This window comes from Drosophila miranda (assembly GCF_003369915.1).
Source record: "Drosophila miranda strain MSH22 chromosome Y unlocalized genomic scaffold, D.miranda_PacBio2.1 Contig_Y2_pilon, whole genome shotgun sequence".
NCBI lineage: Eukaryota > Metazoa > Arthropoda > Insecta > Diptera > Drosophilidae > Drosophila > Drosophila miranda.
Window position 1 is genome coordinate 8,989,436 of NW_022881614.1, and position 23,365 is coordinate 9,012,800.

General features: G+C 45.8%; 1 protein-coding gene and 1 pseudogene across 1 annotated transcript; both read left to right on the plus strand.

The window, feature by feature from the left end:
* Positions 1 to 8,348: 8,348 nt before the first annotated feature.
* On the plus strand, positions 8,349 to 9,954 carry LOC117194150. Its single transcript, XM_033398803.1, has 3 exons — positions 8,349 to 8,417; positions 8,609 to 8,678; positions 8,744 to 9,954. Exon 3 carries the CDS (start codon positions 9,277 to 9,279, stop codon positions 9,610 to 9,612), a length of 336 nt encoding a protein of 111 aa, XP_033254694.1. The 5' UTR covers positions 8,349 to 8,417; positions 8,609 to 8,678; positions 8,744 to 9,276; the 3' UTR covers positions 9,613 to 9,954.
* Positions 9,955 to 11,287: 1,333 nt separating this feature from the next.
* The window catches only part of LOC117192998, a 36,455-nt pseudogene continuing 24,377 nt past the window's right edge, over positions 11,288 to 23,365 (plus strand).

The following is a 23,365-nucleotide window of genomic DNA, read 5'->3' on the forward strand; positions in this document are numbered from 1 at the left end:
AATAGGGGGATGGGGTTGAGGTGCTAATTCCTTCTTTCTCCAGGTGTTTTTTTTTTTTTTGTGTTGGGGCTGCTCACCTCCAAGCGGAAACTACAGAAAAAGTCGGAAAATCTAACTTCGAGGCTCCTAGCACTGTCGAAGGCCGGTACTCACGTTTTCGATTAGAGCCCAATCTGCTTTCTTTGGTTTTTTTTTCCCTATCGAGTGCACTTTGGTTTCACACCACGGTTATTTACGGCGGTTTAATTTTATTTTTATTATTTTTTTTTCTCACCGCGCAACTGAATGCTTGTACGGCCACGAGGAGAAAGAAAGATTTGGGCGGATCTACTGACCAACAAAAATTTTGTTCTCCGGATCTGCCTTTGCACGATCCTTCGCCATTCACCTTGAATGGTTATGGACATGGTGGGGAGATTTTTTGTTCGTTTTTAAGCATATTCTTAATGTCAACCCTAGATGGCGCTAGCCCTCACACGACCAGGAACATTTAACATGTAACACCACAACAAGAAATTAAGCCAACCTAACTATACACTAACTATGGGGACTAAACTTAATAATTAATAAGTATCTCGGTGAGGTGTGATATATACTTGTATAAATAATATAATATATATAAATATATTTATATATATATTATGTACATAAATATATAAATTGTACAAATACCATCGAGCTTATGGTATGTCTTCTTTTCAATACCCTGCCACCACACTAAGGCTCCATACAGCAGAGTTGGTCGCACCACCGAGATGTAGATCCAGTGCATTAGAGCAGGTGACAGGCCCCATGTGCTGCTGAGCATCTTTTTGGATGCATAAAGCGCAATGGTAGCCTTCTTCACCCTTTCCACTACATTGGGCCTCCATGCCAGCTTGCTGTCCAGTACTGTGCCTAGGTATTTCACCTGTGATTTTGGAGTCAGCCTAGTTTGGTCAATTTTCGGGGGGGTCCATATCGGTACCTTGTACCTCTTGGTAAAGAGGATGAGGTCCGTCTTGTCCGCGTTGATACTGAGTCCTACCTCTTCCGCCCACTCACGTATCTCCCTGAGTGTACGTTCCATTATGAAGCTGAGGGTCGATGGACATACACCCGTAATAAGTATGCTTATGTCATCTGCATAGGCTGTTATTTTTGGGGCCTTCCTTTCAAATCTCTTAATGAGGTCGTCGACCACCAAATTCCACAGTAGTGGCGATAGGACTCCACCTTGAGGTGTGCCTCTGTGTGCCCCCTTTACCATGGAAGCTGTGCCCCACTCCGATTGCACCCGTCTACAACTTAGGAGGTTTTTGATCCAGACGTTGATTGGAGGGTGTATGTTATTCGCTTCTAGGCGACTTGTTATTGCGGTTGTTGCCACGTTGTTGAATGCTCCTGAGATGTCCACAAATGCTCCCAAAGCATACTTTTTGTTGTGAAGGGCGCTCTCGATGGTGGCTACTAGCGAGTGTAGTGCCGTCTCCACTGATTTCCCCTTGGTGTAGGCGTGTTGGTTTATTGACATCAGTCCCCCTACCTCATTCCTGATGTGTAAATCCAACAGCTTTTCTAGTGTTTTTAGTAGAAAGGAGGTAAAGCTTATCGGTCTGTAATCCTTGGGACTCACGTGGCTGCACTTTCCTGCCTTAGGGAGGAAGACAACCCTCGAGGTTCTCCATTGGATGGGGATATAGCCTGTACTTAGGCATGCTGAGTATATTGCGAAGAGCCATGGGGTAATAACCTCTTTGGTCAACTGCATCATGGCTGGGAATATCCCGTCCAGTCCTGGTGCTTTTATGGCCGCGAAGGAGTCTATGGCCCAGTGGATTCTCTTAGTGGTTAACAGACCTATTGGGGGGTGCTGTTCCTCAGTTGCTAGGTCCTGATGCTCCTTGGCGTCAGTGACCTCGGTGCATCCAGGGAAGTGCGCCTCCATTAGTGCTGTTAGGGCTTCTTTACTGCCCTCTGTCCACTGTCCGTTGTCTAGTTTTAGTTGGCTCTGTACTGTGGGCTGCTTTGAGAGCAGCTTCCGAAGCCTAGCGGTTTCGGGCACTTCCTCAATGTTGGAGCAGAAGTTTCTCCACGAGTTCCTTTGTGCCTTACGTATTTCCTTCTTGTAGCTCCTAAGTAGGATTTTATATTCCTCATTGACAATCTCTTCGTTCGCTTGTTTGGCGATCTTGAAGAATTCCTTGAGGTTGTTTCTTTGGAGATAGAGATCTCGGTTCCACCAGAGTGGCTTGGACCTCCTCTTCGTTCTCGAGGGTTTGCATGGTAGGCGTTCAGTAACTCGTTGGATAGGGTCTTTAGGGACTTCTCTATATCCTCCGCGGATTTCACTGAGCCCGGATTCGCGAGCTTCGAAGTAACAGTCTTTTTAAACTTTACCCAGTTTGTGTTTCGGGGGTTTCTATAGACTGTTATCTTCGAAGAGTGTTTGAATTCGCACTTGAACTGAATGTACTTATGGTCTGAGAAGGATGGTCTTTCGAGGACTCTCCAGTCAGATACCAAGGTACTCTTTCCCGTGACAAAAGTTAGGTCTAGCACGTTTGACGAGGTGGGACCCACGAAGGTGTGTTCCTCCCCCACGTTTGCTACATCTAAGTTAGTGGATAAGATAAAGTCTAGGAGTGACTCACCTCTATCGTTGGTGTCAGGGCTTCCCCACACATTGTGATGGGCGTTGGCGTCTGCACCGATGAGGAGTTGGAGATTTTTGGAGCCGGCTTCTGTCACCAGACTCCTAAGTTCTTCCGGCGGGGCGGGCCTGCCGTGTGCCATGTAGCAGGAAGCTGCCATTAGGCGCTTTTCCTCGCTCTCCAGCATCACCACCGTCAGGTCATCCGTGCTGTAATGAGACATAAGATGAGCATGGATTCCCTTACGTACGAGTACGGCGGTTCTGTTCCTGCTTACCGATGTTGAGTAGAGAAGGCTGTAATTTGAGGACGCAATCCACGGCTCCTGGACTAAAGCTATGTCGGCGAGCCTTTGCTCCATGGCAATGAGGACCTCCGCCGACGCTACCTTGCTTTTATGGAGATTGAGTTGCAGCACCCTTAGTGTCATGGGTGGCTTACTCAACCTCGCACGACGGGTTGACTATGATTGTCAGGTCACCGTCACCGTCTTCCTCCTCCTCCGAGTCGTCCAGCGCAAGACCCTGGGCGGCCTCCACTATAGTCTCCAGACCTAGGTCCTTCTCGACCTCGCCTGCCTGGAGGGTGTGCGCATCTTTATCCTCGGGGTTGCGCTTTTTCAGCCGTAGGTATACGCTACCTACGCCCCACGCCATCTTACCGAACTTGGGATACAGGATGTCCTCCGCCACCTTGCTGATCTGGAGGATCACGTGCTGGCCCCCCTCGTTGGGTAGTGGGCTACCGGCATGCAGAACCTTCCAATCAGCCGTTGGCACGTCCGGATTTTGCCTCTGCAGCAGCTTCAGTGCTCGCTCCCCCTGGACAGCAATGGGGAAGAGTACCTTCGCCTTTGGTATGGACGGGATCAGCTCCCTGTCTACCACCTCCAGCTTGGCCACCTCCCACAGAGCTTCCAGTAGGGGCACCTTCTGCACCAGCCACTGCCGCGTTGGGTCGTCATTGCACTTGAGGATTTTGACCCCGTTCAGCCATCCCGCTCCATCGAACGTGGGCATGGGAGCGCTAGGGTCCTCATTCATTCGCGGGAACAGTGCCTCGACGAGCTGCGCGTAGACTAACTTCCACTGCGCCGCCGTCATCTTCCCATTCTCATCGCTGCGATCGATCAAGGCCACAATGAGATGTCTCTTGGACACCTCGCTCATGGCCTTCTGACTCGGCTTCCTCGTCTTCGGCTGGGGGGTGGCCACCTTGTGCCCGCGTTGCCGCTTGCTCGCCGGAGTGTCTTTGGCAGCACTCTCGATCGAGCGTTGCCTCTTGGTGGCCAACATCTCCTCCACCTTGTTGGCGAATCCACCGGTTGTTGCCTTCATCTGCGGCAGCTGCGCGTAGTATTCGCGGCCCTCCTGTACCCGTTGCTCAGCCCAGGCTAGCTTGGACTCCTCCTCTTGGGAGATATCCGCCTTGCCCTGGAGCCTGGCGACACGCAGAGAGGATTGCTCCTCCCCGTGCCCGCCGGTGGTAGCAGTCACGCTTTCCACCGACGTTTGGGTTGACATCCCAACCAGTGTTTGTTTGCTCCTTATCTACCTCCATATTTGGCCCGAAGGTCCATACCGGTTAATGTTTTTCGGGGGGACCACCCCCTAGCGTTTTATGCCTGGCCGCCAGGCACCTCTAGCCATGGCCTTGGTTCAGTTCCCCGACTTTAGATCGGGAAGACGATGGACCATAGCCTTAGCTAGACACTGCATTACCCCCGGCAAGGCAAGCGACAGTGCATTATCCTCGCCCGGGATAATGCAGTGTCCATTGCCCAGCCGGCACCCTCGTGGAGGGTTCAGCTAGAGGGTTTTTGCCAGCCGACGCACATTAAATCGAAGAACAAACCAGCACCTATCAACAGATCGACACGCTGGGGCTTGGCGAAATTAGGATCAGCCAGTCTTAGATTATTCGGCATTGGCCAATCCTTTGCGTCTACGCCGAAGTTAGGCTGCATTTCCGTAATTGAGTTGGTGACAATTGCAGCGAAGGAAGCTCGATAGCTTGCGTCCTGGGATTGTACAACTATATGTACAGACTTGCTCGAAGGTAGAATGGAATCTCCGATTCCAGAGATGTGAACATAAGACGAGCGATGATCCAACTGCAACTGATCAGCAAGTCTAGATGTTACAAAGTTTGCCTGTGATGCAAAATCCAAAATGGCACGACATGGGATAAGTGCTCCATAACGATCTGTTACATGGACGAGGGCAGTAGGTAGCAACACGTTCTGGCTAGGCTGAGATTTCTGGATCGAGGGGGGAGGGCTGGAACACCCGCTTGCTAGAAGCACAGTCGCGGCCTCTTGCTGGATCGATTCCTCGGCCGGTGAAGAGGGAGATGAAGCACCAGTTCCCGATGGAATGTGGAGTAGCGTGTGATGTTTGGCCTGGCAATGCCTGCAAAGTCCTGACCTGCACCTCTGCAATTCATGGCCTTTGTTGAGGCAGTTCAAACACAAGCGGCTCTTCTTTGCTTCTTTGTATCGTTCAAACGCAGAGAGATTCAGGAATGCCTGACATCTATATATGTAATGCTCGGAGGAATTGCAATGGTTACATATGGGGTTAGGATGGTCGTTACTGGAGGTGATAAGGGTGACAGGCTTGTCTTCTCCCACCTGTTGACTAGGACTTGTTGCCATGGCTGATCCCAAATTCTCCAGCATCCGACATCTCGCTTCCAAAAATGAGGCCATGCTTGACGACCGAGGCAATCCTGACGTCGGCAAGTTCTCTTCCCATTTCTCCTTTGTTTTGTGGTCCAGTTTCGTGCCTATGATGAAGATCAGCAACCAATCGGATATCTCCTGCGGGGTCGCCAAGGTCTGAAGTGCACGCAAGTGCGAATTGATTTTGTCGCTGAGCGCGCGCAAGCCGATAGCCGAGCCCTTCTCCACCCCTTGCAGCCCGAAAATAGCCTTGACGTGTGCCTGAAAATGTAACAGTTTATTATCGAATCGCAACATTAGTAAATTCAACGCCTTGTCGTAATTCTCCTCAGAAAGTTCCAAGGAACGAATCGTATCCAGCGCAGCACCATCTAGACATCCACGAAGATATTGGAATTTTTCGATGATTGGTATACGATGGGCTTTGTGCACCATTGTCGAGAACATCGAGTGGAATTCTGGCCAATCCATGTAGTTCCCACCGAATCGCGGAAGCTGCAACTCGGGCATTCGAGAACGGCCTATACTATTATAGGCGAACAACGACGAATTCCCCTCGAGAGTATGCCGAGCCGTTGAATTGGCAACATTTACCGTGCGAGCAGCCATCAACTCCCGCGACAGCCTGGACCTAACCTTGACATAAACATTCGAAAAGTCCAGCCGGGCATCATGGGCTAACTGCAGGAAATCCAGCCTTTCAAGGCTCGTTTGAGCGGCATCGAAATCCGCATTCATTCGCTCGATTTGCTCTAAGCGAGCTTGAAGTTCTGCCTCATCTAACTCGGCAAGCTCTTCCTTGGTTCTCAGGTGCTGCCATGTTGAGGTTTTAAAAGAGTCACTCAGCACGACCGAAAAATACACCCTGTATACGTATAAACGTGGGAACCGAAAGCAAAGGGATTACAGCTAATGCCTTTAGCTGTGCGGCTGTGCGAGCTGTCCGATTCCGCTTTGTACTCCGCTTGTGTGTATTAGTGAGTTCGCTGCACTGCCTACCGCACTGCACTGACCGAATTGTCGCGACAGAGAAATAAATAGCCAGCAATGCGTGTATGTAGGTGTATGTAAGTGTGTTTTAGCACCGAATTGTGCTTAACCGCCGAAAGTTTGCTAGGGCTAACGAATGTCGATCGCGAATGATTATTAGTTGACACTGCAACTCAGAGATCACGTCGGGGTTACCAAATTTTATGTGGAGATAATGTTTTTTATCCCCAATCGGCCGACTAATTATTTCGAATTAAAAAAAACTCGGCGCAGAAATAAAATTACGATATGATCTTTAATGCGTGACATCCAAATTGCAAGTGTGGCTTGCCTGCCCTTTACATTGCCGCTCCGATCGCTAAGCGCAGCTTCGATCGGCCGACGTCGGTAGGCAGACGCAAAGCGGAGATAGCGAAGAGCGAGCTGGCAGAGAGCGTTTAGCAGGGCAAGCAAGCGCAAAGCTTTAACAAACAAATGAGTGACATAGACATAAGTAACAAACAAAATAAGCGGCTGAGGGCCAAGAATTAGGTGCTATTTGGCAAGCAGCTAATCGGCTGGGTTCTGCTCCGAACAATGTCGTTGAGAGGAAACACGCCATCTACCAAAGCTATTGTCGGTTACATTTGAAACGGAAAAGCTTTTCAAGGTCAATTTAGGTATGTTATTTGCATAAATAATCGTCAATAAGTAGCAGCAGAAGTAAGGCGGTAGAAAAATGAAAAACTTCACCTATCTGCACGTCAATAGAGTGATATGCACGCAGCGTTTACTTGACGGCATATAAATTGAAAAATTCCCATTAAAATGTGTAATTATTTGACATATTTTCAATTTCAACAACAGCCTGCGACGGAGTGTCTTGCTTGGCTAAAAGGGAAACCCGAGGCGGAGGCTGGAACTAACACGTACCAGATTGTGCCCTCTGCCACTGTCACTGCCACTGCCGCTGTCGCTGCCACTGCCGTGTTCTTTGCTGTGATTTCCACTGCACAAATTAGCTGTTTTTCGTGGCGACTGAGTTAACTGATAATAACTGAATAAGGAGGGAGGGGTTAGGTGGGGAGGGAGAGAATCGCTTAATGCTAATGTGTCGATGGAAAGCTTCGCCGTGGTTAATTGAGGCTGGTGGTGGGTGAGACTTTGGGGTTGATGGGAGGGGGCATATAAAGGATCGAGCCAATAGGTTATCTATTGAAAGGTTCTTTAATCCCACCATCCAGCCTCATGGCCGGGGCCTCTAACCCCAATCTGCAGTAACCCGACAACCCCCAGAGGGCAAGCCCTCGCACAATTAAGCTCGAAATAACAACAGCGCTAAGAAGACTTTAAGTCCTTTCCTTTCGAGAGTGGAGGATGGTACGAGTAGGATGGGAGTCTGAAGTACAACTTGAGTAGAAGTCACGTCTAATTACACACATCTAGGAGCAGCATTTTGACCTGGTCTGGTTGACTTGCTGTTGCTGCTGGAGCTGTTGGTCGGACTGTTTTACTAAATTGGTTTAAAAAGCCACAGGGCAGGGGATTCCATGGGTAGCCATGGATACGAGTATGAAACTGGCGATGAGAGCGCGTGAGAACGTGAGCAATTATTACAGTTAAGTGGAAGAGAGGGCGAGTCCTCGGGGCGTAGCAGGAGGAGGCTCTTGGCGGCGACAGGCTTGGGGGCCATAATCCCTTTATAATCCACACACACAATGCTATGGAAATATATCCTGAAATATGCTCCTAGAAGAAATAATCAATTCGTGATCTCTCTTGAGAGTAGGTTCCCATGGTTGGCTGGCTTATGATGACGCACTCCAGAGCCGAAGACCCTGCGATCTAATCCAGAAAGTTCGTTTGCGCCATATTCGGTGTATGAACTAGCACATATAGATCCGTATCTATGTATGGTTAGTAGTCAAACTCACATTTGACAGCAGGAACCTAGGAGGAAAATTTCACCAGAGAATTAGAAAATCGGTTTTTTCGTTTTTTGGGTAACCTGGTAACCTTTTCCCTGCTCCCCAGCTGCCTGTCAAAACGCCGCTACGAGGCTCGAAGCAGTTCGAAAATCATTCCTATTTCTATCTTTGTGTCGGGCACATGTTTCAGTCAAAACAGAAAAAGTGAGTTCTGATATAAAAAATTCAAAATAATTTGAAAAAGTTTTGTGAAATATTTTACGGAAATTAGGCACAACAATTTAATAAATTTTTGCGAAAGTTTTGTCAAATATTTTACGGAGAAATTATACAAATTTGTTACTTTTACTTCAAGTTAATTTTATTTGTTATTTGTTTGGTTTTTTGTTTTGCAGAGCTGCCTTTAATCAATAACAATCGATTCTTTGATAATGTCCAAGTTCAATGTTTGGCTGATCTTCTGGTGTAAGTATAGGATGCCACATCGGATGTTGTCTACAATCGATACTAACATTCTGTGGGGTGTTTAGGTGCCGCGATGATGATGCAGCCTTGGATGGGCCAGGGCCATGTCCTGTCTGCGGATGCGGTCGTCAATGCCACAGCTGTGCAATCCACTTTTGGCTTATTGATGGGAGAAGCAACAACCGCCAAAACTACGGCCACTCCCCAGGCAGTGGTCAAGTCATCCACTCGCTAAGATGCTTCCAAGGAAATCGTCGCGGGAGCTCCTGCAGTCACCCCCACAACAGACCCAGTGACTGGCCCAGTCGGACCCATAATCGAGAAGACACGATTGGGATCATCAATTGGACTGATCACGGGTTTACTGTCCGGCTTGCACCGCACCACTATGATGGATGATATCGTGCAACAGGAACTCGACTATCAACCGCAAATGGTGCCCCAGCGTATGGCCGAAGATTTCCTCTTGAACGAGCCCGAAAACGATCTGCACGGCGGTCTCACTATGACCTCGTACAAGTACCGTTGCATGCACACGTCTTCGCCGGTTTTACCGCCGATATTCATCATCTTGCAGCAGCTGTTGTAGCCTAGCCCAATGATGCACCACAGCCCCATGACATCACCACTGTTTGAGTTACTCAATGACGTCGAGGACATGACGCTGCAGAATATTCCCAATGTTATCGACCATCTGCTGGCGAATCGTTTGGTGCTCGCGAGTGGTACCCAACTGGATAACAAGGACAAGAAGATCACGCAGATCACTTCCAAGAATGACGAGCTCAAGAAGGAAGCTGCTGAAGTCGCACCCACTCACGATAAGGACGAAATCGTTCTCGTGTGTCCCGTACACCGTGAGCACCATGCCAATCACAATGGCGAAATAGTTGACGATAACGTTATCCTTGTTGACCAGTGCCACGTTGTATAGGTCTGTAGATCGAGGTAGACGTAGTATAGCGGTAGAATATTAGGTTTATAGGTAGCTAATATTTGAATTTGTGCCTTGGCGTCACTCAAAATTTTTAGGTTTTTTTAGCATTTAGTTGTTTCTATTTCGGGTTTTTTGTTTAGTTTAGGCAGGGAATTGCGTCAGTGTCAAAATATTTTTTTTTATATTTTTTGCATCAAAACTTAAAATGCCAAACATGTTATTTAATTGCGTTTAGGAAATTGTTTATATTAGAGATTATTGGAAGTCAGCGAGGTAACCAGATTCCTTAGCATTTATAGAAAGAAGAAAATAAAAACAACGAGCGCATTCAATTCAAAAGCAGATACTCTTTATTTAATTGATTTAAAAATTCGAATTTCAATTTGAATCAACCGGGTAATGGCAGGAAAACAGCTGGACATTTTTCGATAGAACAGTCGATTAAATAATTAATTACTTCACCCATAGATGTCGTTGAGGGGAAACACGCCATCTACCAAAGCTATTGTCGGTTAGATTTCAAACGGAAAAAGCTTTTCAAGGTCAATTTAGGTATGTTATTTGCATAAATAATCGTCAATAAGTAGCAGCAGAAGTAAGGCGGTAGAAAAATGAAAAACTTCACCTATCTGCACGTCAATAGAGTGATATGCACGCAGCGTTTACTTGACGGCATATAAATTGAAAAATTCCCATAAAAATGTGTAATTATTTGACATATTTTCAATTTCAACAACAGCCTGCGACGGAGTGTCTTGCTCGGCTAAAAGGGAAACCCGAGGCGGAGGCTGGAACTAACACGTACCAGATTGTGCCCTCTGCCACTGTCACTGCCACTGCCGCTGTCGCTGCCACTGCCGTGTTCTTTGCTGTGATTTCCGCTGCACAAATTAGCTGTTTTTCGTGGCGACTGAGTTAACTGATAATAACTGAATAAGGAGGGAGGGGTTAGGTGGGGAGGGAGAGAATCGCTTAATGCTAATGTGTCGATGGAAAGCTTCGCCGTGGTTAATTGAGGCTGGTGGTGGGTGAGACTTTGGGGTTGATGGGAGGGGGCATATAAAGGATCGAGCCAATAGGTTATCTATTGAAAGGTTCTTTAATCCCACCATCCAGCCTCATGGCCGGGGCCTCTAACCCCAATCTGCAGTAACCCGACAACCCCCAGAGGCCATGCCCTCGCACAATTAAGCTCGAAATAACAACAGCGCTAAGTCCTTTCCTTTCGAGAGTGGAGGATGGTACGAGTAGGATGGGAGTCTGAAGTACAACTTGAGTAGAAGTCACGTCTAATTACACACATCTAGAAGCAGCATTTTGACCTGGTCTGGTTGACTTGCTGTTGCTGCTGGAGCTGTTGGTCGGACTGTTTTACTAAATTGGTTTAAAAAGCCTCAGGGCAAGGGATTCCTTGGGTAGCCATGGATACGAGTATGAAACTGGCGATGAGAGCGCGTGAGAACGTGAGCAATTATTACAGTTAAGTGGAAGAGAGGGCGAGCCCTCGGGGCGTAGCAGGAGGAGGCTCTTGGCGGCGACAGGCTTGGGGGCCATAATCCCTTTATAATCCACACACACAATGCTATTATATGCTGAAAATTACAAATTAGTGTCACGAATCAACAAGAACAGCAGGAAAAGAAAGCTGACAGCCGCCTGACAGACGAACAAAATGCGCTACAGCGGTTCAGACATATTCCTTACTGTGGATGTTAGTCTGGATGGGGAAAATGTTACACTGAAAAGGTCACACTGATCCCCAAAAATGCCGCATCCCCGTCAAAAATCACCATAAGAAATTTTTTTTATCAAATTTTAAGCAAACGCCAAAAGAAATTGATTGAACAGGATCGAGGAGCAAAGGTAGAGGTAAAGCTGGAAGCCTTTGGCCCCTCAAATTTCAGGCAACCAATCACGCACAAAGAGCAGGAAAGGAGGAGGCTAGCCTGCTGGGGGTGATGGGTTGAAGGCTGATGGGTAGCATGGAACATGGAACGGGACTTGTAAATTAACAATTCCTTTCAATTAAGTGCGCAACCGACAAAAAGTTTGACCAACAAAAAGAAAAAAGCGCCACACTGACGTGGTGAGCGGTAAGGGGAAAAAGGCAGACGCGGGCAACGATATTTTCGTTTCAATAAAAATCAGCATCAGGCCAACAGCAAATGAAAATGCTGCATATTGTACTATGGTGCAGCACAACTACAGTGGGCGATCGGTAAGGGGCACAAATTAAATCAGAGTAATACATTTAAATACTTCGGAATTAGATATAGGAATGTTTAATCCCAAATTTCTACAACATTAATCGTGAAAGATCATCCTTAAGTGGATACAAATTAGGAGAGTAGGGAAGGATTTTCTTTTGGGGTTAGTTTTCTTGGATATAGCTTGTACTTGTATATACTTTAGAGAGGCCTTACTGTTCACAGCACATGTGGGTGGTGTTTGGGGTTAGTTTTCTTGGATATAGCTTGTACTTGTATATACTTTAGAGAGGCCTCACTGTTCACAGCACATGTGGGTGGTGTGTACATAAATAGACGCCGACAGATAACAGACGGCTGGCTGGGTGAACGGGAGGGCGTTGGAGCCGGGAGCGGCTGCTTCAGAGCGGGTGGGTGGTACTGGATGGCGGGTCTAAAATCAGCAGCAACTGTAACAAGTTTCGTGTTTCTCATTTGCAGCTTCTTCGTTACAGTCAATCAGTTTTGCATGAGCGATTTCTTTACTCGTTTGCGCCAACTCTACAATTTACTTACACATACACCCTCTTTCCCTTTCTGAGCTATCTGTGAGTGTGTTTGTGTCTTTGGGGAGCGGCCAGTGCTCCAGTGCTCCAGTGGGAGTCTGCTATTTGCAACAAAGTTAAAAGAGTTGACTGTACTCAATGATTTAGCAATGCTTTGGGGCCCCCGGAAACTTTTCTGTTCGAATGTTGCCGAGAGTCCAGTTGAAAGAAGCCTTATACGGTCTGGGGTCCTTAGTGAATACTAAGAGGAGTTCCAGGCTTAAGGTTTCACTACCTGTTCTATCCCATTGCAGGCTATAAAGTATCCAAATAATTAGCTACAATTTGGCAAACACTCTTTGGGCAATCTTTCGCCTTCTGTCGAGCACTTTCTGTGAATAAAACCGCAGCCAGGGCATGTTGCCACACAACATATGGCACCGTGTTGGGGCATTGTGTACCAAAAATCGACTCGATTGGCTGAGCTTGTCTTTGATTTTCTCTGTATTTGCTTAATTTTGATACCCAGCACTAGGAGAGTATAGAGAGCGTATCGGTTCTATTCTGTAGCAACCACAAATCATACAAATCGAATGGATATCTACATCAATGTACAACATTATGAATAATGAACTTTCGACTTCTTTGAAAGCTGTTTGTAAGGGTATATTACAGTCCAAATATTCACTTGCCACTTGGTATTTCCTTTCCTGTATGTCACCTCCTCACTTACCCTCCGCCACTGTTGTCTCGATGTTCTCTGGGGGTATTTGGGGGGATTTTGGTTTGCACGAATAATTATTTGTCGATTTTGGGGTTGGAGTTTGACTGTTGTTCAGGTAATTTTCCCACAGACACAGACCCCAGAAAGACCAAAGCAATTAGAATCGGAATCAAACGAAGCAAAACGGAAACAACACTCTCCAACGCAGAGCAGAACAGAACAGGACACAGAGGACATGCGGGGACGCCAGAGCCATTGCCATTGCAATCGGATATCAGGTAAATGATTCCGTTGGCCAGAACAGATGTACATAGATGCGGCAAGTGCTCGAGATTCGAGCTAAATGTTCGTTTTGTTTGGGAGCTGTTGAAAACTCTCAGTGTGGAGAAAATGGGAGGAGGGATTCTGATGGCTACGATTCCTTCCCTGTCTCTCCATTAAGTCGAAATTTCTCCTTCATTCAAATTTTTTGTTTGTTATGCTGTACTTCGGAGATCTCAAAATAATACTCGTAAAGGGATCATTTTCATCTTTAAAATGATAGAAATGCCGAAGATAAAAATATTAAAGATGTTCTCACTAAATACTAAAATAAACAATCTAAAATTGTTAGGTACTTTAAAGCTCAATTCATTCGGAATATATCAAAGTTTACATAATTTTATTAGCTTGCTCTTAAAGTTATTTTTTCCGCATTTAATTTCAAGAATTGATTACATACTGCGATGCATATTTGATTGGACTTTTTTTTATTGGATACTTAATTTTAATCTGCTCCGTTCTATTTATGCTCGTACGACGCTCCTTGGTGCTGGCAGCCCCTCGATATTTGTTTGCTCATTTTATTCCATCTTTATTTTATTATTGTAACAAATTTTAAGAGCCATTCCACCGAGAGAAAACATAGGGAAATCTCTCAGCCATAAAGCAGAGCAGAGCTCATCTGCCACATGCGAAGTGCTGTCTGTTTGGTCGGAAAATACATAATTTCATTATGACAGGACTCTCATATCCTCTCCTCTCCTCTCGCTGCGATGAATTCCCCATCTCCCCATCTTTCAGCCTGCAGCATTAACTGTCAACACGGCCCAAGTCCTCGCCCAGTGGCATGGTAGATAACGCTTTGCTTTCTTAATCTTTGTACATAATTTCTGGCGACCTCATGCTATGTAATGTCTTAACCCGCTCCTGCCTCTTAACTGTGTTGGAATTCCCTTACGTGGGGCACATTTCCTACTGCGACTTGCGCAAGGATTTACAGTATTTTTGCACCCAAATTGGGATCCATTTGTAAAGAAAATGTTCAACTAAACATGAAAATCGTGTATGCCCAAGGGATTTCCTTTCAATACTATAGGGAATACCTATAGTTATAGCTGAAGCTTTCCCTGAAGAAAACCTACCCTGATCCTATTCGAAATCATCCTCAAAAGGAACTAACTTACGTTTAACTTTATTCGCCTGTTACTTGTTGATCTTTTAAATAGTATTTACGGATTTGTCTGCCTGGAGCTTTGGCTTCTTTTTCTGGGTTTTCTCTGCTTTTGTGAGCTTTGTTTGAGTTTTCTTCGGTTTTCTTGTTTCTGTGACAATGCGACTTGTTCCCTGTTCCCTGAAAAACTAGCTTCATTTCTTACATTCATATTTGTTTGCACATTACCCCACTCGACCGAAGTGAGCGAGAAAAACCAGGGGAAAACCGAAGGAAAACCACCACGATGGAGAGGGCAGGGCATCGCTTTCAATTGCCAACTTAGTGCTGATTACTTATTCGTCAAAGGCAAGTCCGGGCAGGCAGCGGCAGCCCCACACAGGCCACAAGGATATCAGTCAAAAGGAGTTGACTCCTCCACACTTTCACTCGGCTTTAGCAGTGGCTCCTTCTCTTACTCCTACTCCTACTCCTGGCCAGAGCCACTTAATCTCGCCTCTTTGGTATGCACGGACTGTATTCAAATGAATTCTGATTGAATTCATTGAAGCTCATCAGTAAGGAGAGATTTTTTTTGATCTAAGACACAGCCCAGAGATGGAGATGTGAGTCGTCCTTCTTGGAGGGCGGCGAGTGGTCCTATGCCTGGGCACATCCTTCAGACATTTATTTTCAGTAATGGAAAAAATGTGTTCTGCAATTTCGCTCATTTTTATACCCGATACTCAAAATGAGTATTGGGGTATATTAGATTTGTGGTAAAAGTGGATGTGTGTAACGTCCAGAAGGAATCGTTTCCGACCCCATAAAGTATATATATTCTTGATCAGCATCAATAGCCGAGTCGATTGAGCCATGTCTATCTGTCCGTCTGTCCGTCCGTCCGTCTGTCCGTCTGTCCGTCCCCTTCAGCGCCTAGTGCTCAAAGACTATAAGAGCTAGAGCAACGATGTTTTGGATCCAGACGTCTGTGATATGTCACTGCTACAAAAATATTTCAAAACATCGCCCCGCCCACTTCCGCCCCCACAAAGAACGAAAATCTGTGGCATCCACAATTTTAAGGATATGAGAAAACCAAAAACGCAGAATCGTAGAGAATGACCATATCTTTAAGACAGCGGAATCTGAATTGGATCGTATTATTATTATAGCCAGCATCAAGAAAACAATTTCATTTTTTCTCGCCCTGTCTCTCTCTAACACACACGTAGCATAGGCGGCTTTGCTTAGAGTAAAACATTAGCGCCTAGATCTCAGCGACTATAAAAGCTAGAGCACCCAAATTTGGTATCCACTCTCCTAATATATCGGACCGAGACGAGTTTGTTTCAAAATTTCGCCACACCCCCTTCCGCCCCCGCAAAGGACGAAAATCTGGGGATATTCAAAAATCTCAGAGACTATTAAGGCTAGAGTAACCAAATTTGGTATCCGCACTCCTGTTAGATGTTACTATAAAACGTGTTTCTCAAAATTTCGCCCCACCTCCTTCCGCCTATACAAAGGACGACAATCTGTTGCATCCACAATATTGAGGATACGAGAAAACTAAAAACGCAGAATCATAGATAATGACCATATCTATCAGATAGCTGAATTTGGATCAGATCAGATAATTTTCATAGCCAAAAGGAACAAATCAATTTGCACTGGCTACGCAGCGCCCGACGTCACGCTCAGACTGATTTTCTGTCTCTCGCGCACGCACTCTTTGTCGTGTCGTTTAAGATTAGCGGCGTCTGCCGGAGGAGAGCCATACTGACTTAGTATCGGGTATAACTGTAGAGTTGCGGTGTCCGCAGCAACTCAACGTTCCACCTCGTTATACCCGATACTCAAAATGAGTATTGGGGTATATTAGATTTGTGGCAAAAGTGGATGTGTGTAACGTCCAGAAGGAATCGTTTCCGACCCCATAAAGTATATATTCTTGATCAGCATCAATAGCCGAGTCGATTGAGCCATGTCTGTCTGTCCGTCTCTCCGTCCGTCCGTCTGTCCGTCTGTCCGTCCCCTTCAGCGCCTAGTGCTCAAAGACCATAAGAGCTAGAGCAACGATGTTTTGGATCCAGACTTCTGTGATATGTCACTGCGACAAAAATATTTCAAAACTTCGCCCCGCCCACTTCCGCCCCCACAAAGGACGAAAATCTGTGGCATCCACAATTTTAAAGATATGAAAAAACCAAAAACGTAGAATTGTAGAGAATGACCATATCTTTAAGACTGCGGAATATGAATTGGATCGTATTATTATTATACCCAGCATCAAGAAAACACTTTCATTTTTTCTCGCCCTGTCTCTCTCTAACACACACGTACCATAGGCGGCTTTGCTTAGAGTAAAACATTAGCGCCTAGATCTCAGAGACTATAAAAGCTAGAGCAACCAAATTTGGTATCCACACTCCTAATAAATCGGTCCGAGACGAGTTTGTTTCAAAATTTCGCCACACCCCCTTCCGCCCCCGCAAAGGACGAAAATCTGGGATATTCAAAAATCTCAGAGACTATTAAGGCTAGAGTAACCAAATTTGGTATCCGCACTCCTGTTAGATGTTACTATAAAACGTGTATCTCAAAATTTCGCCCCACCTCCTTCCGCCTACACAAAGGACGAAAATCTGTTGCATCCACAATATTTCACATTCGAGAAAACTAAAAACGCAGAATCATAGATAATGACCATATCTATCAGATGGCTGAATCTGGATCAGATCAGATCATTTTTATAGCCAATAGGAACAAATCAATTTGCAGTGGCGACGCAGCGCCCGACGTCACGCTCAGACTGATTTTCTGTCTCTCTCGCACGCACTCTTTGTCGTGTCGTTTAATATTAGCGGCGTCTGCCGGAGGAGAGCCATACTGACTTAGTATCGGGTATAACCGTAGAGTTGCGGTGTCCGCAGCAACTCACAACGTTCCCCCTCGTTATACATAAAAGTGCGGAGCAAACCTAAGAGAAATATGCGCAAAGAAAACAGAGCGACAGAGCCACCGAACAGAACAGAAACGAGGGGGAACGTTGTGAGTTGCTACGGACACCGCAACTCTACAGTTATACCCGATACTAAGTCAGTATGGCTCTCCTCCGGCAGACGCCGCTAATATTAAACGACAGGACAAAGAGTGCGTGCGAGAGAGACAGAAAATCAGTCTGAGCGTGACGTCGGGCGCTGCGTAGCCACTGCAAATTGATTTGTTTCTGTTGGCTATAAAAATGATCTCATCTGATCCAGATTCAGCAATCAGATAGATATGGTCGTTATCTATGATTTTGCGTTTTTAGTTTTCTCGAATCTGCAATATTGTGCATGCAACAGATTTTCGTCTTTTGTGTGGGCGGAAGGGGGTGGGGCGAAATTTTGAGAAATACGTTTTATAGTGAGATCTAAGAGGAGTGCGGATACTAAATTTGGTTACTCTAGCCTTAATAGTCTCTGAGATTTTTGAATATCCCCAGATTTTCGTCCTTTGCGGGGGCGGAAGGGGGTGTGGCGAAATTTTGAAACAAACTCGTCTCGGTCCGATATATTAGGAGTGCGAATACCAAATTTGGTTGCTCTAGCTTTTATAGTCTCTGAGATCTAGGCGCTAATGTTTTACTCTAAGCAAAGCCGCCTATGCTACGTGTGTGTTAGAGAGAGACAGGGCGAGAAAAAATGAAAGTGTTTTCTTGATGCTGGGTATAATAATAATACGATCCAATTCAGATTCTGCAGTCTAAAAGATATGGTCATTCTCTACGATTCTGCGTTTTTGGTTTTCTCATATCTTTAAAATTGTGGATGCCACAGATTTTCGTCCTTTGTGGGGGCGGAAGTGGGCGAGGCGAAGTTTTGAAATATTTTTGTATCAGTGACATATCACAGAAGTCTGGATCCAAAACATCGTTGCTCTAGCTCTTATAGTCTTTGAGCACTAGGCGCTGAAGGGGACGGACAGACGGACAGACGGACAGACGGACGGACGGACGGACGGACAGACAGACAGGGCTCAATCGACTCGGCTATTGATGCTGATCAAGAATATATATACTTTATGGGGTCGGAAACGATTCCTTCTGGACGTTACACACATCCACTTTTACCACAAATCTAATATACCCCAATACTCATTTTGAGTATCGGGTATAAAAAAGAACAAGAACGCACCAGAAAGTATAATGCTAAAAAGTAAAGTAAATAAAGGATAATGCAGCAAGGATAGAAATTACATAAAGCAGCACGAGATGACTAACTGTGGCAGGCCTTGGCTGCTCCCTGGCGACGGGGGGACACGTGGGGGCGAGGACTCCGGAACGTGGCCAGCATTAGCTGTTCAAACAATGGCCAGGACAGACGGACGGGACGGAGGATAGAACGAAACGGAACGGAAGTCATGGCGGCGTATTAGAAAATGGTGCGCACAGGAAACGGAAGTGGAAGTATTTTTAATGATTGGTAAATTTTTTGACGGTTCCCCCGCTGTGCCCACAGCTCCTCCGCTTGTCCCGAAACCCATTCGACACTCTGCAGGAGCAGAGGAGCAGGAGGTGGCATTGGCATCGCCATCCCCCTGGTCGTCGCCGTCTTCGTCTAATATTCCTTTGTGCGGCTGTTATTATTGATGGAAATGCAAATTGGATTTTCAAATTTACTTCCCTGTTTGCCTTGCCGATGGACAAAAAGCGCAAAGAGAGAAGCAATGGCAGAAGAAGAGACAGAAGCAGATAAAGAAAGAAAGTAAGGAAAAAGAGTCCATGGGGAATCGACACTTCTAGTCGGGATTTATTGAAAATTATTAAGGACAGCCAAAATGTTGCATTTATCATTGGCTTTGCCTGATCCTGATCCGGCAACAGTTGCTCTTTATTCGTTATTGGAATTGCGATGGAAATACCCTGTAGAAGGGATAGATGGGGGAAGGAGAAATAATTGAAATGTAAGGATCAAAAGACTGAAAACTATTCAAAGATACATAATTATGAGCGCTGTTACTATAGTAGACGGATAGTTAACATCCCAATATCTTTCCAGAAAATCCTAGTTGTGAATAATTAATCTGATTACCTTTCAAAGCCAGAAATTTAACTGCACCAGAAACTTTTCGAGTATCGGCAACCTAGGGCCAACACCGAGTCGAGGGTTGTTCTCGTTGAGTTTAATAATTATACCCGATACTCAAAATGAGTATTGGGGTATATTAGATTTGTGATAAAAGTGGATGTGTGTAACGTCCAGAAGGAATCGTTTCCGACCCCATAAAGTATATATATTCTTGATCAGCATCAATATTCGAGTCAATTGAGCCATGTCTGTCTGTCCGTCCGTCCTTCCGTCCGTCCGTCTGTCCGTCTGTCCGTCCCCTTCAGCGCCTAGTGCTCAAAGACTATAAGAGCTAGAGCAACGATGTTTTGGATCCAGACTTCTGTGATATGTCACTGCTACAAAAATATTTCAAAACTTCGCACCGCCCACTTCCGCCTCCACAAAAGACGAAAATCTGTGGCATCCACATTTTTAGAGATACGATAAAACCAAAAACGCAGAATCGTAAAAAAGACTATATCTTCTACAGTGCGAAATCTGAACCAGATCGTATAATGATTATAGCCAGAATCAAGAAAACAATTTCATTCTAACTGTAGAGTTGCGGTGTCCGCAGCAACTCACAACGTTCCCCCTCGTTTTTTGTGAAATCATTAATGCAATTGTTTTCTCTGCAGTAATCTACATTCCTTTGGCTCTCTTTGCCTCTGCTCTCCTTTCTTCTGGACGTCATTCCGGCTTCTTGGCTCTCATCTCTCAATTTTCTCTCGATTCCACTTGGTCCTCGGTCGCCTGCACTTTAGCTCAAAGTAATTAACGCCGATCCAAAACAGACGCCAATTTGCATAGCTGACCCTCGTTCGGGGAGCGGCCGCTGCTCCCTCCACGGCTCCTCTCTAGGCCATCGCAACCAGGAGCGGACCTATTACTCAAGACGTTCGAATAATAGGTGGATGGGCGTGGCATAGGTTGGCAAAGGGTGAGACGGCTGGCTGTCTGGCTGGGACGAAAAAGTAAAACAAAAACTTGCAGCTTCTGAAAACAGAAGCTCTTGAATTTTAATTAAACGCTTTTATGCAAGAATCCCCCGTCGAATGCTGGCGCCTCTCTCATCATTCTGCTATCGTTCTGGCTAGCTTTCTGTCTCTCCCTCCCAATGCTCTGCCGCTCTGTCTCCTATCAATCCCCCACACTACTCACCAAAGCTGGTATTCTACTGCATGGTATATTTATACCGGGTAAGGATTGTTCTCTATTTGGATGTCGCTTTGCACTCAACGCATATCCCTTGTTAATATATCTTTATTCTACTCATCTGATTCCATTGCTTCCCTCTCTTACACTCTCTTTCTTTGATTCATTTGGCTGCAACATATTATACCCGATACTCAAAATGAGTATTGGGGTATATTAGATTTGTGGTAAAAGTGGATGTGTGTAATGTCCAGAAGGAATCGTTTCCGACCCCATAAAGTATATATATTCTTGATCAGCATCAATAGCCGAGTCGATTGAGCCCTGTCTGTCTGTCCGTCCGTCCGTCCGTCCGTCTGTCCGTCTGTCCGTCCCCTTCAGCGCCTAGTGCTCAAAGACTATAAGAGATAGAGCAACGATGTTTTGGATCCAGACTTCTGTGATATGTCACTGCTACAAAAATATTTCAAAACTTCGCCCCGCCCACTTCCGCCCCCACAAAGGACGAAAATCTGTGGCATCCACATTTTTAAAGATACGATAAAACCAAAAACGCATGTATGTAAAATGTATGTAAAATTTCAACCAGATAGTATAGTCATTATAGCCAGAATCAAGAAAACAATTTCATTCTTTCTCGCTTTGTCTTTCTCTAACACACAGGTTTCATGGTCGGCTTTGCCAATTGCAAAATATGAGTTCAAGGATCTCAGAACCTATAAGAGCCAGAGCAACCAAATTTGGTATCCACACTCCTGTGATATCGGACCTTGACCGTTTCGTGTCCAAATTTCGCCACACCCCCTGTGGAGATAATGTTTTTTATCCCCAATCGGCCGACTAATTATTTCGAATTAAACAAAACTCGGCGCAGAAATAAAATTACGATATGTTCTTTAATGCGTGACATCCAAATTGCAAGTGTGGCTTGCCTGCCCTTTACATTGCCGCTCCGATCGCTAAGCGCAGCTTCGCTCGGCCGACGTCGGTAGGCAGACGCAAAGCGGAGATAGCGAAGAGCGAGCTGGCAGAGAGCGTTTAGCAGGGCAAGCAAGCGCAAAGCTTTAACAAACAAATGAGTGACATAGACATAAGTAACAAACAAAATAATCGGCTGGGTTCTGCTCCGAACATTCACTCCCCGTTGGAAGGCAAAGGCTTTCAACAGATCCATCCTGAAGGGGCAGAACCGCTATTTTTCCAACGGCCCTCTTGAAGATGCTTGCTTGGGCGCAGCTGGCGGCTACGCTGGGATGATCGTCGAACGCAGCAATCGACGCTTCTTTACGAAGGCGGCTTGTCGTGATTACGTCTTGATCATCGGGAACCTCTGTAATTGTATAGAATGGCAGGAAATTTGGCAATGAAGAAATTGTTGAAAGTTGAATTTCATTTAGCGTGGATATGTAGGTTTTTAATATATGGAAAAGTTCGCGCTGCAGTTCCTGATTCTCCGATCGCAGTTTTTCCACTTGCACCTGGCACTCGAGCAGCTGCTTCCTGCATTGCTGCTCTAAGTTTTGGTACTCCAGCGTTGTGGGTCGAAAATCGTCAATAGAGATGCACGAGGAATTTTCAAAAGCGGCTAAAGCTGCACGCTTATTCTCCGAGCTATCAATGCTTCCTGATACTATCCAACCAAGTTTTGTCTCCTGCAATGTTGGCAATTGGGCTGATAGTCGAATCTGTCCGACGCACATTAAATCGAAGAACAAACCAGAACCTATCAACAGATCGATACGTTGGGGCTTGGAGAAATTAGGATCAGCTAGTTTTAGATTATTCGGCATTGGCCAATCCTTTGCGTCTACGCCGAAGTTAGGCTGCATTTCCGTAATTGAGTTGGTGACAATTGCAGCGAAGGAAGCTCGATAGCTTGCGTCCTGGGATTGTACAACTATATGTACAGACTTGCTCGAAGGTAGAATGGAATCTCCGATTCCAGAGATGTGAACATAAGACGAGCGATGATCCAACTGCAACTGATCAGCAAGTCTAGATGTTACAAAGTTTGCCTGTGATGCAGAATCCAAAATGGCACGACATGGGATAAGTGCTCCATAACGATCTGTTACATGGACGAGGGCAGTAGGTAGCAACACGTTCTGGCTAGGCTGAGATTTCTGGATCGAGGGGGAGGGCTGGAACACCCGCTTGCTAGAAGCACAGTCGCGGCCTCTTGCTGGATCGATTCCTCGGCCGGTGAAGAGGAAGATGAAGCACCAGTTCCCGATGGAATGTGGAGTAGCGTGTGATGTTTGGCCTGGCAATGCCTGCAAAGTCCTGACCTGCACCTCTGCAATTCATGGCCTTTGTTGAGGCAGTTCAAACACAAGCGGCTCTTCTTTGCTTCTTTGTATCGTTCAAACGCAGAGAGATTCAGGAATGCCTGACATCTAGATATGTAATGCTCGGAGGAATTGCAATGGTTACATATGGGGTTAGGATGGTCGTTACTGGAGGTGATAAGGGTGACAGGCTTGTCTTCTCCCACCTGTTGACTAGGACTTGTTGCCATGGCTGATCCCAAATTCTCCAGCATCCGACATCTCGCTTCCAAAAATGAGGCCATGCTTGACGACCGAGGCAATCCTGACGTCGGCAAGTTCTCTTCCCATTTCTCCTTTGTTTTG